Source organism: Alexandromys fortis, unplaced genomic scaffold (genome assembly GCF_014885135.2).
Source record: "Alexandromys fortis isolate MF-2015 unplaced genomic scaffold, M_Fortis_MF-2015_v1.1 scaffold_296, whole genome shotgun sequence".
Lineage (NCBI taxonomy): Eukaryota > Metazoa > Chordata > Mammalia > Rodentia > Cricetidae > Alexandromys > Alexandromys fortis.
The window spans coordinates 867,975-885,500 of NW_026068172.1; the positions used below are offsets into that span (position 1 = coordinate 867,975).

At 49.7% G+C, this 17,526-nt stretch overlaps 1 protein-coding gene across 1 annotated transcript; it reads right to left on the reverse strand.

Annotated features, from left to right (window-relative positions):
* Positions 1-11,403: 11,403 nt before the first annotated feature.
* On the reverse strand, positions 11,404-12,345 carry LOC126492234 (olfactory receptor 1361-like). Its single transcript, XM_050128469.1, has one exon. It carries the CDS (start codon positions 12,343-12,345, stop codon positions 11,404-11,406), a length of 942 nt encoding a protein of 313 aa, XP_049984426.1.
* Between the last annotated feature and the right edge of the window lie 5,181 nt (positions 12,346-17,526).

The window sequence follows — 17,526 nt, forward strand, 5'->3', positions numbered from 1 at the left end:
AGGTCTGGGATGACTGTCCAGTCTGTGTGCACCCAAGGAAGGGCCAGATAGAAGATATCATTTATAGCTCACTTGAGGATAGGCTTTGGACATGAGACTCGAAGTCGTTCGTGGAACAGAATTATGATCCAGGCTGGGTCAGCCCACCCCCCCTCTCTGCTCCTTTACCCACTGAGCCATCTCTCCTGCCCAGTGTGAGGTTTGGGTGACATGGTAGACACAGTGACTCAGTCTTGTGGGGTGAGGCTGACCACTTTAACAGTGCAAACAACTGTCTCAGTTTGGGTGTTGCAGAAGCAATCTTGACACAAGATATCGGGGTGGATATGGGAGGTGATCCAAAGACATAGGAACAGTGAGGCCAGGAGACCTCAACCTTCAAATAAACTGGTTACTACCAAGTTCAATGGGGTTGCAGTACCACAGCCAGCCTGTTGGGGCGCCAGAGAGCACACGTCTTTCCCACCAGTCCCTCTTCCTTGTGATCTGTGCCTGGAGGGTGCTGATTGGCCAGCGTTTCCGTGACCATTTTTTTTTCTTTTTGTTTTTGAGACCTCCCCATCTCACTATGCAGCCTAAGTGCACCTGAAACTCATTATGTAGGCCAGACTGGCCTGAACTCACAGAAATCCACCTGCCTCTACCTTAAATGCTGAGATTAAAGGACTGTGCCACCATGTGTGTGGCCCATGTTTTAGTTTTCATTCAGCCCAGGCTAGCCTCCACGCACCCTTCCTGCCTCACTCCCGAGTGCTGGGATGAGAGCACAGGTGGGAGCCATCAAGTCAGTTGGTGCCCTGGGTCTCCACACGCCACTTCTTTAAAAAAAAAATATTTATTTATTTGTTATGTATACAATATTCTGTCTGTGTGTATGCCTGCAGGCCAGAAGAGGGCACCAGACCCCCATTACAGATGGCTGTGAGCCAACACGTGGTTGCTGGGAATTGAACTCAGGACCTTTGGAAGAGCAGGCAATGCTCTTAAGCTCTGAGCCATTTTTCCAGCCCCTCTATGCGCCACTTTTGAGGTGGGGAAAAGACTCTCTTATGTCATTTGACCCTAGTCACCCACCTTGTTCCACCCACTACATATTCATGAAAGGCAGAAGCTAATTGTATCAGCCTTCTCCCGGTGACATCAAGAGCTCCTGCCCCACCTCCTTCTCTGGAGCCATGGTAGTGAAACGGGGGCCCAGCACTGCACTTTCTCGCCAACGCTAACGCTGCTGGCTGGCCACCCTCTTCATCTGCCCTGGCTTCTGGCTTTACTTTGTACCTAGGGCTATCATCTCATAGGCTCTACCTAACTTCCACATCTGAAAACTGCCAGTCAGCAGGCTTGTAGCAAGTAGGGATTTGAACAGGAGTGTCTGATTTAGAAACCGTGATGCTTCCATTTATTAAGAAGAACCTGAGGGACTGGGATGCTGGATCTGTGGTAGAGCACAGGACTAGCATGTGAACCCCAGGTTCTGTCCCCAGTGTCAGCCCTGGGATTTCATTTCCAGCACGGCTGAGAGGACCAACATAGGTTGTGTGGGTGTGGTCTGATGTCCTTGCAATGCTGAGCAGCACTGTGTGGTTTAGAGAGCTACAAAACAGGCAGGGCCACAGGCTTGGCAACATAGTGGGGTAATTAATAATAATTACAGTTAACATTGATTGGCCCCATTGTGCCTGCGGCTCTCTGCCAAGTGCCTTCAATTGAATTGCATGCAGTTTTGCAATCTCCCAAGAGACAGACACTGTGTTTTACCTTTAAAAATATAAAAATATGTATGTATTAGTATTTTATGTGTATATGTATATCTATGTGTAGTTTGTGCATCACATGCATGCAGTGCCCTTGAAGGCCAGAAGAGGGCACCAGATCCCCTCCAGAGTTACAGGTGTCTGTGAGCCACCCAGTGTAGCTGTTGGCACTGAACCTAGGTTTCTTTAGGAGCAGCCAATGCTTTTCACAGCTAGTAGCCTACTCAAGTGTCAGAGCTAGGATTTGAACATGGGGTCTTGACTCCAGAGTCCACACACAGAGCCACTAGCCAATGCCATGGACAGCCTCTTCTGGTCCAGGGCCAGCCAAGATTATTCACAGTGGTCAGTCAAGGGGTGTCATTGCTGCTATCAGGGGACAGTTCCATTCATGACTCTAATATCTGGTCCCAGGGATGTGGCAGCCTGGGTTCCAGCTACCTCCAAGGTTGTTTGCCTATGGAGTATAGCTTCCCCTGTAGAGCAGTGTGTTTGCCTATGGGGCATAGCCTCTCCTTGTGAAGCAGAAGGCAGGTTTGTTTGGTTGCTGTAGAGATAATAATATTCCTCTTGGACCTGAAGGTGGGGCAGGAATGTCTGCTTCCAACATAAAAGTTGGAATTTACTCTTTTAAAGAATAGTTTTTATTTTTTCTTTGAAAATTTTCCATCCAATAAATCTGATCATTGCTTCCCCTCTCAATTCCTCCCAGAACCTCGCCACCCACCCAACTCCATTCCTTCTTTCTCTCTTTCTTTAGATAAACAACAACAACAAAAACAAATAGGCAAACAAAAAAGGAAACAAACCAGAATAAAAAAACAAAACAAAGAAAAAGCACAAGAAACACACATATACAGTCCCATAAAAACACAAAATTGGAAACCATAATAAACAAAAATTAACAAACAAAGCAATATGAGTAAAAATTCTGAAAAATTATCATTGAGTTGTTTTCACGTTGGCCATCTACTGCTGGGCACAGGGCCTCCCTTAAGTGTGGTTTGTGTACTGAGAACCCCCCCCCCCCCCTGGGGAAAACTAAGTGTTCCTCTGCAAGCAGTTGTCAACTGGAGGTAGTTTCTGGGCTAGAAATGGGGTTCATATTCACTCCCCCTTCAGCACTGGAACCCCATCTGGCTTAGACCTATCCAGGCCCTGTGCAGGCTGGCACAGTCTCTGTGAGTTCATATCTGCATCGGTCTTGCTGTGTCTAGAAGACCCATTTCCTCGGTGCCCTCCATCCCTTCTGCCTCCTCTTCTGCAGAGCTCTCTGAAGCCTGAGGTTTGATGAAGATTTTGCATTTAGGGCTGAGTTACCCCAAGTTCTTCCACTCTCCACAGATTTTACAGTTGTGGGTCTCTGTGTTAGTACCCACCCATCAAGGTTTTCTGATGATGGCTAAGTAAGACACTGATCTATGGCTATAGTAGAATGTCATTAAAAGACATTTTATTGCTGTTTCTTTAGTGAACCAACAGCATTGGTTTTACCCTAGCCTCATGACTTATTTAGTCTCAGGTTTTAGGCCATAGGAGCAGTGTCAGGAACAGATTCCATCTCATGTGATGGACCTTAAATCCATCAGGGAGTGGTTGGTTACTTCTACAACTTTTGTACTATTATTGCCCAGGTATTTCATGTGGGCAGGTCACCATAGTAGATCTCAGGTTTTGTAACTGGGTTAATGGTTACCTTTCCCCAGTTTCTTTAAGAGAATTGTTTTACATTTATTTGTATGTGTGTGTGTGGGGAGACAATTTCGAGGAGACAGTTCTCTCCTTCTATAATATGGCTCCTAGGGATCAAACTCAGGTCATCTGGCATGGCAAACAAGTGCCTTTACCTGCTGAACCAGCTCGGTGGCCCTTTTTGACAACTTCATATGTGTATACAATATAGCTTGATCCCATGAATCCCCTTCAACTACTCCCTTGCCACCTTTTCAACATGTCTCCCGCCTACACCCTGCATTCTTTCTCTCTGTATGTATGTATGTATATATGCATGCATGTATGCATGTGTGTATGTATGTATGTATGCCTATAACCCGTAGTGCAATTAACACTCCCTGTTGAAATGCCGACTCTCTTCTTGGTTTGATCCTGTGTAGTTCCCGCAGCTATAGTCAGTTCATGAGTGCAATGGCCCTGTTGTGTCCAAATTACAGCATTTCCCAGCACTCCTCCCTGTCCTCCCCATCCTCCTTGTCCTCCCTGTCCTCCTTGTCCTTCTCATCCTCCTCGTCCTCCCCGTCTTCCTCGTCCTCCCCATCCTCTCTGTCCTCCCCATCCTCCCCATCCTCTCTGTCCTCCCCATCCTCCCCATCCTCTCTGTCCTCCCCATCCTCATCGACCTCCTCGTCCTCCCCATCCTCCCCATCCTTCTCACCCTCCTCGTCCTCCCTGTCTTCCTCATCCTCCCCGTCCTCCCCGTCCTTCCCATCCTCCCCGTCCTCCCCATCCTCCCCATCCTCTCTGTCCTCCCCGTCCTCCAGCTCTTACGTTCTTTCTGTCTCCCTCCTCTGAGGTGCTCTCTGAACTCCAGGAGAGAGGTGGCAATGGAGATGGCCCATTTCTGGCTGAGTACTTAACGGTCACTTTAATCTCAGACCTTTGGCCAGCTATGAATCTGAGTATGAACTGCTGCCCACTGTGGAAAGAGGTCCCCCTGCTCAAGGCTGAGAGCCTTGCTCGTTTACAGAGATAATTACTAGCACAGCTGCTGGAGTCAAAGGTGAAGTCCTCCGATCCCTCCGGCTCCAGCTGGTTCTGTGTTGAGTGGAGGAAGAATGAGCAAGGGCTGTTGGCTTCTGCTGCCTCAGGGTTTCCGGGGTCCTCCAATGTGGGAGGGGACTGGCATTTCCTGGTGACTCCCTCAGACCCTGGACTGCGTGGTCCTGCAGCTGTGTGGAGCAGTCCTTCCGTTGTAGCAATGGGCTCTCTCCTGGCAGCTGCGTCCAGGAGGCTGTCCCCAAGGCTGCACCTTGTCTCTGCAGGGAGAGGTCTGTGCCTTCTTTCTCTTCTCTCGCTCTCTCAGGGTTTATTTTAAGTTACATATATTTATGTATGTGTGTTGACCCCTGTTGACCCCAGGCTGTGCCCAGACAGAGAAGGGAGACCAAAAAGGCGTGATTGGGGGAAGGCCCTGGGATGCAGCTTCCCTTTGACTCTTCCTAAGCAAAAACAGACCCTCCAGGTTAGAAGCCCGAAACTCACCCAATTATTTTTATTTAATGTACCTGTGTGTCTTTCTGTGTATGTATGTGTGGCCCCAGGAATGCCAAAGTGGGCGTTAAATCCCTCAGATCTGGAGTTACAGATTTGTGACCCTTCTGATGTGTGTTACGGGGTGTGAAGCAGGTCTCTGATAGAGCAGATGGCTCATCAGTTGAGAACACTCATTGGCTGCTTTTCCAGAGGGCCTGGGTTCAGTTCCCAGCACCCACATGGTCGCTCACAGTTGTCTGTAGCTCTAGTTCCTGGGGATTTGACACCTTCATACAAACATACATTCAAGCAAAATAGCAATGCACATAAAATAATTTCTATGGATAAAGTTACATGTATGTGTTGTGGGGTACCCACCAGAGAAGACCACTCAGACACCAGTTTAAGCCAGTAGAGTTCTTTATTAGCCAGGTGGCAACTACCCTGGGTGGTCAGGATCCCAGTGCAGCCCTGAACCTTTCTCAGGGTGAACTTTTAAGAACAAAAACCATGTTTTGGGTTGATATACCTTCAGTTAGCATGAACAGTTAGCCAGAAGCCAAAATACAAGGTTAGTCATTCAGACTTTCCCAGAACTCTGATGAATTAGGTCTTTGTTTTCATTTTAGCAGGTAGTGCTGGCTTCTTGCTGGGTTCTCTAGCCTGAGTGGCACTTCTGTCATTGAGTCAGTTGTGCTAAGGTCGGAGGCCTCCTAAGGTCCTGGGCACTGCTACATATGTCTGGAGAGAAGAATGTGCAGGTGTAGGTGTTCGAGGAGACCAGGAGAGGGGGTTGGATGCCCTGGAGTTAGAGTTACAGGTGCTTGTGAGCCACCCAAGTGGGTGCTGGGAATGGAGTCGGGTGCTTTGCAAGGAGTAGGCTGTGCTCTCACCCACTGAACGCTGCTCCGTGCGCTCATCCCATTCTCCATCTTCAGTACCTTTATCTGTTCTTTGCTGCTATAACAAAATACCCGAGCCTGGGAAGTTACTAAAGTAAGGAGCGCTCATCCCATTCTCCATCTTCAGTACCTTTATCTGTTCTTTGCTGCTATAACAAAATACCCGAGACTGGGAAGTTACTAAAGTAAGGAGGTTTCCGTCAGTCGAAAGTCCATGATTATGCTAGTCAGTTCTCCACAACAAAACATCTCAGGAATGACTTTATAAATAAATACATTTGCTTTGATTCAACTTGTGTAGCGACTGTTCTTGTTACTGACATGGGAGAGGAGGAAGCATTTATTTCAGTTCACAGTTTGCAGGATGAGGCATGGAGACACGTCTCCATCTGGGAGGTGTGGTCAGGGGAGGCATGGAGGAGTGTCTCCATCTGGGAGGTGTGATCTTGCTGCTGTTACTTATTAATATAGGCAGATGAGGAAGCAGAGAAGTAGGAAATGGGTGTTATTATCAAGGCCTCGCCTGTGGCCACTTCTCCCAGCTAGGCCTCCTATCCTAAAGATGCATAAGCTACCCAAATAGTGCTACCTGCTGGGTACCAAGAATTCAGACACACAAACCTGTGGTGAGTATCTTACATTTGAACCACAATAAAATCTATGCCACCAGCCCACCTCCCAACAATGTCACATAGTATGGTGGCACACACTTGTAATCTCAGCTCTCTGAGAACCTAGAGGGCATGATGGTTAGGATTGGGTGTAGTGATGAGGCGAGCAGGCCTGCTTTTCGTCCCACCCGGGTCCCGCATGGCTAGCTTAGCCCCAGAATAATTACATGGAAACTGTATTCATTTAAACACTGTCTGGCCCATTAGTTTCAGCCCCTTATTGGCTAATTCTCACATCTTGCTTTAACCCATATTTAGTAATCTGTGGTGCACCACGAGGTGGTGGCTTACCAGGAAAGATTCAGTGTGTCTGACCTGGTGGCTGGCTCCATGGCGTCTGCCTCACTTCCCTTCTTCCCAGCATTCTTTTCTGTCTACTCCGCCCACCTAATTTTCTGCCCTATCAAAAGGTCAAGGTGGTCTCTTTGTTAACCAATGAAAGTAACACATAGACAGAAGGCCCACCTACATCACTTGGGAGAGGTTTATTTCAGACAGGTGGGAGAATATGGCCAGAGGCTTTGGGAAGGGCCCAGAATGAACTGGGCCATGGAAGGTGGGGAGAGTGAGAGAGGAAGAGAAGACAGAGGGACACAAAGGAAGGCAGAGAGAACCCAAGTGGCTGAGTGATATGGGAAGGGATGCTTGGGGAACTGGAGAGGTTTAGGGTGGGGGCAGGGTGAGAATGTGTGTGTGTGGGGGAGCCACAGGGACTGAGCGAGACTTGTCTCAGATGTCTTTGGGACCTGGCAGCTGCAGTCTGTCCAGCTTGGGTTAGATGGAGAGTTCCAGACTAGCCAAGGCTCTATAATAAGGTTTTTATTTTCCTCAAGAACAAAATATAACAGTGGTCTAGAGAGATGGTTCGGTGCTTAAGAACATTTGCTGTTCTAGAAGAGTTTGATTCCCAGGCAGCTCACAACTACCTGCAGCTCTAGGGAGAACACACACACAATCTTAAAATATTTAAAATTATTTTCTTTCTTTCTTTTGGTTTTTTGAGACAGGGTTTCCTCTCTGTTACAGCTCTGACTGTTCTAGAACTCACTCTGTAGACCAGGCTGGCCTCGAACTCACAGAGATCCACCTGTCTCTGCCTGCCAAGTGCTGGGATTAAAGGCATACACTCCCCCCTCCACCTGCCCTGGCTTAAAATTACATTTATTTCTCCTGAGTATACATGCATCTGGCGGGGTGTGAACCATGGCACGTGTATGGAGGCCAAAGGACCACTTGTGTGGATAGGTTCTCTGCTCTCTCGTGCGTTCTGGGGATCCAGTTTGAATATAAAGCCATTTTCCCAGCATGTCGGCTTTGTGTTGTCTCAGAGGACAGCGTGAGGCTGAGGGAGGACCAGCTTCGCTCAGATGCCCGCTCCACTCCCCCTGTGTGGGCACAGCATCACGGTGCATGTCTTGTTTGGGTGACATGGGGGGACACTGGTGGCACACGCCTTTAATCCCAGCACTCAGGAGGCAGAGGCAGGTGGATCTCTGTGAGTTTGAGGCCAGCCTGGTCTACAAGAGCTAGTTCCAGGACAGGCTCCAAAGCTACAAGAAACCCTATCTTCAAAAACCGAAAAAATTAAAAAAAAAAAAAAAAGATGACATGGGGTTGGGATTGTGGGTGCAGCTTCCCCGACATGACTAAAACTATCTTGCAGTCCTCTCTGCCTCTTTCCATGATGTGCTCTGAACCTAGGGTTGTGTTACAGATGTCCCACTTAGGACTATGCCCTCATGGTCACTTGTTCTCTGCATTTGTTCAGCTGTGTGTCTCTGTAATAGCCCCCATCTGCGGCAAAAAGAAGCCCCTGTGATGACAGGTGAGAGCTGCATTATTAAGAGCTTGCAATGACTCCTTAGTCATTTCCTAAACCAACCAACCTGACTGTCACAGGTAAACACGGTTAAACATCTGTGGTCAGTTAACCAGGTATCCACTCAAACATGTGTATTCAGTTAACCAGGTAAACAGAGTTAAACATCTGTGGTCAGTTAACCAGATATCCACAGTTAAACATCTGTGGTCAGTTAACCAAGTAACCACAGTTAAGCATCTGTATTAAAGATTTGTTAGTAGGGCCAGAGAGACTGCTCAGTGGCTAAGAGTGATTGCTGTTTTAGCACGGACCAGAGTTCAGATCCCAGCACTCACATTTGGCAGCTCACAATCACCTGTAACTCCAGCTACAAAGCTCCTGATGCCCTCCTGTGACCTCTGTGGACACACACACATACACACACACACACATGCACATGCGTGCGCGCACACACACATACACACAGAATAAACAATATTTTTTAAAAAAGGATTAATCTAAGATGGGTGGTGGTGTACACCTTTAATCCCAGCACTCAGAAGGCAGAGGCAGGAGGATTCCTGTGAGTTCAAGGCCAGCCTGGTCTACAGAGTGAGTTCCAGGGCATCCAGGACTACATTTGAGATGGTTCAATGGGTAGAGGTGCTTGTGACCAAGCCTGATGACCTGACTTCCTGACTTCGAAGGAAAGAACCAACATCCACAAGTTGTCCCCTGACCTCCACGGGTGTCATGACACAGGTGTACTTCCATATGTACACACATGTAAAAAATGTTAAAGATGAATTTATAAGTTAGGCACAACAGAGCCCTAACAATAAAGAACTAGTGACAGAATAAACAGTGATAAAGTTATATGAACACGATCTCCTCTCTCTCTTTCCCCCTTACCATTTTTGACTTCTTTCTCCCTCCCTCTCTTTCTCTCCTTTTCCCTTCCTGTCCCTGTCTCTCCCTACCTCTCTTCCATTCTCCGTTCTCTTCAAGACCTCACTCTGTGTCCCAGGCTGGCCTTAAACTCCACACTCCTCCACCCAGCCCCCAGGTGTGCACCCCAGGTGTGAACCCCCCAGGTGTGAACCCCCAGGTGTGCACCCCCAGGTGTGCACTCCCCCGGATGTGCACCCCAAGGTGTGCACCACCAGGAGTGCACCCCCAGGTGTGCATCCCCCAGGTATGCATCCCCAAGTGAGAACCCCTCAGATGTGCACTCCCCCAGGTGTACAACCCCAGGTGTGCACTCCCCAGGTGCGCACCACTATGCTTAGCTTTCAGCTATGTCACCATATTGTTCTTGTCCATCTTGGGATATCAGGAGATGACAGGATGTGTATGTAGCCACAGGAGCTCTTGGCACAGGCTCTGAGACAGAGGATGGAGATGCTATTTGAAAATAAACACCCAGCGCCTACATGCTTAGCCTGAAACTGGGATAGTTAAGTCATGGATGGGTGGGTAGGTACGGCATGGGCACGCTGAAGAGAGGGTACTCCCATCCTGGGAGGGATGGAGTGGAACAGCATCAGATATAATCACGTGGGAAGAATGCCAAATGATTGGGAATTTGGGTGTTAGAGATATGGCTCCATGGTTAAGGGTACTGACTGGCTGCTCTTGCAGAGGACCCAGGTTCAGTTCCCAGCATCTACATGGAGGTTCACAACCATCTGTAATTCCAGCTCTAGGGGAGCCAACAACTTCTGGCTTCCACGGTCACTGTACACACATAGTGCTCAGGCACACATGTAGGCAAACATTCATACGCATACAAATAAAATAAAATAATTTAAATCTTAGGATTTGTTTTTTGAACTTTCCTTTTTTCTCTTCCATTTTAATGAACTTATTTTGTGTGCATATGTGGGCGTGGTTGCTGTGGCAGGCGTGTGGACTCAGAGCAGGTTGTGCAAGAGTCTGTTTGCTGCTTCCGCCATGCCGGTCCCAGGGACAAAGTCATGTGGTCAAGCTTGGTGGACAGCCTAGAGTCTGGAATTTTCTACTTGACATTGTTTTGCGCCATGCATGGTTGCTTGTGACTGACTGAAGTTGCAGGATGCAGGATTGTGATGGGAAGACCAGAGGTTGGCACCTGTGCAGTGTGTATAATAGACAGAGCCAGGGCCCAGGACACAGATAGGGCAGGACTTAGTACTGGAGGAGGGGCAAGAAGGAAGGAGCTCGGAACCCCCAGTGGACCACCACGGGAGTTGTGGCCAATGAGAGGTGATCAGGTCACAACACTGGAATGGATAATTGATTCCACCTTGGAGGCTGGAGAGATAATTCAGTGGTTAAGAGCATTTGCTGCCCTTGCAGAGGATCTGAGTTTGGTTCCCAGCACCAGGAGTTCTGACGCTGCCCTCTCCTGGCCCCTTTGGGCACTGCACTTACACACACACACACACACACACACACACACACACACACAAATATACCAGAATACCCAGGTAGAAAATAAATCTTAAAAAGTTAATTCTTTCACCCAAGTACTAACTCTGTCCATCTAAGACTGGACAAAATCTGGTGTGTCCAGGATAGCAGTTAGGGAGAAATAATTAATTCTATAACTAGAATTATGGGAGTGATCCAATCACTGTGAAAATGTGGTTGTTATGATGGGGGAGGCTAGATGTAAAGCTGTCTGTTCCTCCCTCCTTTCTTCCTCTGTCCCTCCTTGCCTTGCTCTTTCCATTCCACCATGGAAGGGCTATTCTGGAAGGACAGCTCAGTAGCTAAGAGCACTTACTGCTCTTCTAGGGGACTTGAATTTGGTTTCCAGCACCATTTCAGGTGACTCACAGTCTCTTGTAACTCCAGTTCTAAGGATCCAATGCTTTGTTCTGGGCTCCATGGGCACCGCACACATGCATGCACTTACGCACATACATGTGTGTGTGCACACACACAGCCTAAAGAAAACAACTGTTTTGTAGACAACTTCGGGAGAATAAAATTGGCGAATTAAAGCCATGTGATGAATGTCTGGGCAGTTCAGGACAAAGGGGCTTAACTTCTGCCCTTCTGAACAACTCCCAGCCCTGGGGCTACCCAACAAAGACCATCTTCCTTCGGAAAAGAGTTCCCAGGGCACCTTTTATGTCCCTGTTCCTCAGGGTATAGATGAAGGGGTTCAGCATGGGGGTGACCACGGTGTACATCACTGCAGCTGCTGTGTCCTTCTGGGCTGTGTGAGAGGATGTAGGGCTGAAGTACACCCCGATGAGTGTCCCGTAGAACAGGGATACCACGGAGAGATGGGAGCCACAGGTGGAGAATGCCTTCTGCTTCCCTCCCGCAGATGGGATCTTCAGCACTGTTGCGAAGATGCGCGTGTAGGAGATCAAGATGCCCACGAAGGGGGTGATGATGGGCAGTGCGCCCACGGTGTACACCATGACGTTGTTGAGAGACGTATCTGAACAGGCCAGCTTCAGCAGTGGGCTGAGGTCACAGAAGAAGTGGGGGATCTGGTTGCGGGCACAGAATGAGAGGCGAGTCAGCAGGACTGTGTGGGTCAGGGCATTTGCGAAGGCTGAGGTCCAGGAGGCAGTAACCAGGAGGCCACAGAGGCGGGGCGTGATGGACGTAGTATAGTGTAGAGGGTGACAGATGGCCACGTAGCGGTCATAGGCCATGGCAGTCAGCAGGAAGCTGTCGATGCCAGCAAACCAGATGAAGAAAAACATCTGTGTGAGACAACCAGGGTAGGAGATGCTTTTGTGTCCCGACACGTGGTTGGCCAGCATCTTGGGGATGGTGGTAGAGGTGAAGCAGATGTCTACAAAGGCCAGGTTGGCCAGGAAGAAGTACATGGGGGTGTGGATCCTGGGGTCAGTGGCAATGGCCAGGATGATGAGCAGGTTCCCCAGGCCTGTGAGTAGGTACATGCTCAGGAAGACGGAAAAGAGCAGCTCCTGCTGCCTGGGGTCCTGTGACAGGCCCAGCAGCAGGAACTCAGAGACCCCGCTGAGGTTGGCGCCTTCCATGGCAGGCCTAGAATAAGTAAGAAAGTGGATCTGTGCACGGTGCTGACCGAGGTTCGTCCTTCTGTCCGTCGTGCCCCCCCACCAACCTCTCACCCCCGTATACCTAGATTGTATCCCTTTCTTTGCTCAGATGAGACCCTCACGGGGGAATTCTAGGCAGGGGCTCCACCCTGAGCCACGCCCCTAGCCCCTCACTGGGGATCCTAGGCAGGGGCTCCACCCTGAGCCACGCCCCCAGCCACTCACTGAGAGATTCTGCTGTAGAGCCTCTGCCTAAGAGTCCCACAGTAGTAGGGTGGGGTGACGCAGTGGCAGAGTGGCTCTCTTAGCATGCGCAAGGCTCCTGAAGGGGGAAAAGGTAAAAGCGGTGCTGTGTAGGAGAGGGTACATTGTCTGAGATAGCATGTTTATCAGATTTACAACACTGTCGCAAAAGCTGGAGACAACCAATGCACAGCAGGACAGCTTATCTAGGCTCAGAGCTCCAGTGGCTCCAGTCCCAGCCTTGTGCCTGGCTGGGGCAGTGTGAAACAGTCTGCTGTGGGGGGTGTGGCAGAGGAAGAGAGAGAAGGAGGGGGCCAGTGCCCCAGTGCCTTTCCCACTACATCTGCCTCCTAAATGTGTCACTGTTTCCCAATACTGACAAAGGCTGATGATCGAGTCTTTTTATTAGCATCATTATTTTCTATTATTACTACTATTATTTTGATTTTTCAATACAGGGGTTCTCTAGCTGTCCTGGAACTCGCTCTGTAGCCCAGGCTGGCTTTGAACCCACAGACCCATCTACCTCTGCCTCCCAAGTGCTGGGATTAAAGTTGTATGCTATCCCTGCCTGGCTTGTTTTTATTTTTTATTTTATTTTATTTTTTGAGATACAGTCTCACTATGTAGTTCAGGCTTCCCTTGAGCTCACAGTGCTGGGGCTATAGACATGCTCCACCATGCCTGGCTCCAGAGTTTGCTTTCCATCTCCTCCCCTCCAGTCTCTCTCTCTCTCTCTCTCTCTCTCTCTCTCTCTCTCTCTCTCTCTCTCTCTCTCTCTCTCTCTCTGCATTTGTGTGCAGAACCTTAGGAGGCCAGAAGAGAGCAGTGGTTCCCCCGCAGCTGGAGGTACAGTTGGTTTTTGAGTTGCCTGACATGGGCACTGGGAACTGAGGGGCTTTCTGAAGGAGCAGCACAAATCAGCTCAGCTGCACTGAGCCTCTTCTCCAGCCTCTAATACATGGGCCTGTGCAGGGAGTTTCAGACCCAAGGTTTAACGGACAATGATTTCATTTCCTCTTTTGCTGCTGCTGTTTTGTCGTTTTGAGACTTTTGTAGCTCAGATGGGACTTGAACTCTATGTTCCAAGGCTGACTTTGGATTCCTGATTCTCCTGCCTCCACTTCCCAGTCCGTGGATGACAGGCATGTGTTTCCAAGCCCTGCTGATCATTTCCTGGATGTGTGACCAGAAGCAGGTCTGCTTAAAATAGAAGGGAATCCAGGCTAGCAAGACAGCTCAGGGGGTAAGGGAGCTTGCTGCCGAGTCTGACAACCTGAGGTAGATTCCCCAAGTCCCAGATGGTGAAGGGAGAAAAGAATCTTACACGTTTTCCTCTGACCTCCCTCCCTCCCTCCCTCCCTCCCTCCCTCCCTCCCTCCCTCCCTACACACACACACACACACACACATGCACACACACAGATGCTAGATAGATGGATAAACAGGTAGGTAGAGAGAGAACGAGCTCTTTGTCGATGGATGTGGGGACCACATCACACAGCGCTAGCTTTCCCTGGACTATTTTCTCCCCCTTAGCTTGGATAATGAATGTAATTTGTTATCCAGCTGAATTTTTTTTTGAATTTTAATTCAAGGTCTCTATGTAGCCCCGGCTGTCCTGCTGTCCTAGAACTTGATATATAACCAGGCTGGCCTCAAGCTCACAGAAATCTGCCTGTCTGTGCCTCTAAACCTGTACATTCTGAAATTATCCATTTTTTTTGGATGCCTGAAAATCAGTCTCTCTCTCTCTCTCTCTCTCTCTCTCTCTCTCTCTCTCTCTCTCACACACACACACACACACACACACACACTCTTTTCACTCACTTTTTATTTTTACCCACTTTCCAGCCCTGCCTGCCTGAATTGGTTAGTTAATTTCAGACCCTAGCACCATTCTGTGCTCAAGGTCATAACTCCTGTGAGCTGTCACCCAGGGGCCCTTAACTCCTCAGGTATCCTGATTTTTGCTGGGCTTGCTCAGATCCCCAGAGGCTATGTCAACCCTATCTCAGTGTCTGGCCTGACTCTGGGCTCCCTGGCTTAGCCTCATCCCCACTGCAGTCAGAGCTGCCCAGCAGGGCTTGGGTGGACAGTGGTGGCCACGGTTGCCCAAGGGTGCTGACCATCTTGTTTGCCACTGCTCCTCATCACCCTCTACTTCCCCTCTCCTCACTCTTTCTTCATCCTCCTCCTCTTTCTCCCCTTCTGCCCTCTTTTTCTATTTTTAAATAAGATGACTATTATTGTTTGCGGTGCTGGAGGTGGATACTCTCCACTGGCTGGGCCCTCTTCCACTGTGCCACACCCTCCACCTTTGGTTTGTTGAGACTGTGGTCTCACTCTAGTCCAGTCTGGTCTGGAATTCAGCGCAGCCCTGCAGCGTCTTTGGCAAGCGTGGATGACAGGCGTGGGTCGCCACACCCAGCCTCCCTCCCTGTGCCGCCGATTCTCAGCTTGTCACTGTTGAGTCTGCTGACTCGCAACCTTACTCCATTCCCTGGTTTCTTTGGCACCAGGCTTACTCTAGGTCACTCTCCACAATGATACTGGATCAGGGTGAGGGGACCTGCCTTTCCTCTGTAAAATCTTTCACTGGATTCCTGTTGACCTGCTGCTGATAGCTGGCAGCTACCATTCATGAGATGCTGTATACAGAAGATCATGAAGAGGCATGGATGGAGCCCTCATCTCACTCAGCACTCCAGCTGGGGGCTCTTTATCTCCGTCCATGCACTGGGGGGACTCGGGAAACCATCAGTGGCTCAGCACGTGATAACACAACACTAGACAGCCTGAGCATGGCAGGCTCATCTGTCACCCCAGCACCAGGCGGCTGAAGCAGGAGGATTACAAGCTCCAGGTTAGCCTGGGCTACATAAGCGCTTGTCTCAAAGCGAGCAGAAAAGGAACAGCAATGCCACGCGGAGCCCATACTGTGTCCACTGAGCAGAGCTGCCCATCTGTCATCTTTTTTATAGCCACAACCTCATGAGGCCTTGGAGAGGGTCACACAGTGGGCTCGGCTGGACCCTCCACAGCCGGCTGCCCAGCGTGGCCACTTTCTCCTTCTGCCCAGCTCGTCTATCTCCACTCACCTATGGGAAGTGTCCCTCTGGCCTTGGGGCTCCTGGTGGGAGCTGAGCCAGCGCTTCTTAGGAAAGGGTCCTGGACACTGTATGGCCTGTGGATGCAGATCTTTATCCCCACAAAGGAGTGTGCAAGGCCTTGGCGGAGCAAGATTTAACCTTCATCCTCACATCCTGGGCTTGGTCCCCATGGTCTTGTTAGGACGCTGGTTAATTGCTCTGTGTTCTGTTCCTATCAGGCCAGCTTCTCAGGGGCTGAGGACACCGTAGCTCCTTTCCAGGTTTTCCCTCCACACCTGAGGTGCCAGTGTCTCTAGGATTCTTTGGGTGGCTCCCTGAAGAGCTTGGTTCAATAGGATTCCCTTGACACTGTGAGTCCTGCCCAGACCCTGGCACAGGTTCGTGGCTTCCTTCTGCTGGAACCAGTAGCCTATTCAAACCTTGTTAACAAAGATAAATCTGTTATCTTTGGGGGGTGAGGGATGCACTGTCAGTAGCGGGCGCGATTCCTGTGGTTAATACCCTTCCATTCCTCTCGATTGTTCTTCCAGGAATGGCTCCCTGCCTTCCTTTGACAGCAGCTGTCTCTGTTCCCTTGCTGAGGGGTGTACCCCAACCTCATGTGAGGTCTTGTTCCCACTGACCTCACTAGTTTTGACTATAACCACTTCCCGCCTCCCATTTTCTTCTAAACCAGGTTTTCTGAGAGCCCAGATTGAGTATTTGGGTCTTGCAGCTGGGACTCCTCCACATCTTCTGAATGTTTTTTTTTTTTTTTTTTTTCGAGACAGGGTTTCTCTGTGGTTTTTGGAGCCTGTCCTGGAACTAACTCTGTAGACCAGGCTGGTCTCGAACTCACAGAGATCTGCCTGCCTCTGCCTCCCAAGTGCTGGGATTAAAGGCGTGCGCCACCACCGCCCGGCTTCTGAATGTTTTTTTACCCGAGCTGAGCTCTCTTGGTTTATCCCAAGTCCCTTCTGCAGGGCGCCCGTTTCTCTGAGCTGCTTCCCTCGCTGGGGACCTGTTTCTGGGCTCCCCGCGAACCCACAGCCTGCCGGTGTTTGTTGTGTTTCTTGCTCTCACTGACTGGATTTTCTCAAGCACAGGGCTTGGGTTGAGCTTTCTCTGCTGTCCAAATGCTGCTCAGCTGGGACTGGGTGTCAAGGCAGGAGAGGGGCCATTGCTGTGATGAACAAGCTAGCCTTCGGGAGAGTGACCTGGGAAACTGCACTTTTATGTTCCCAGTGGACCACAGGAGCTTCAGGTTGGATGAGCTGTGGCTTGAACAGCGTGTGTTCTGTTCAAAATCACAATGAAACTTAACCCAGTTATGAACTGGTTGGAGTTTGGGCAGGGGTACCTCAAGAAGTGTCTAAGATGGGAAAGGATATGTGGCTACCGAGCATGCGTGAGGTGTTGGGTTCCAGCCCTGGTGGGGGGGGGTACAGGGAGGGGAGAGAGAGAGAGAGAGAGAGAGAGAGAGAGAGAGAGAGAGAGAGAGAGAGAGAGTGGAGAGATGTGAGAGAGAGTATGGTAGGTAAGAGAATTTTCTGCTCTTGCAGAGGGTCGTAGTTCAGTTCCAGCTTCCAGTTCACAATGGCCTGTAATTCTCGCTCCTGCTCTGGGCTCTTAGGACATTGCACACACATGTACATGCCCCTGTCCCGACAAACACACAGACACATACGTTTAAAAAAATGAAACAACTCTTTTTTTTTTCCCCCTGAATCAGGGTTTCTCTGTGTTGCCCTGGCCCAGGCTGGTCTCGAACTCAGAGATGCATTTGCCTTTGCCTCCTGAGTACTGAGATTAAAGGCGTGCGCCAC

Coding starts and splice junctions, on each gene's coding strand:
- LOC126492234 (XM_050128469.1), bottom strand. CDS start 12,345: ATGGAAGGCGCCAACCTCAGCGGGGTCTCTGAGTTCCTGCTGCTGGGC.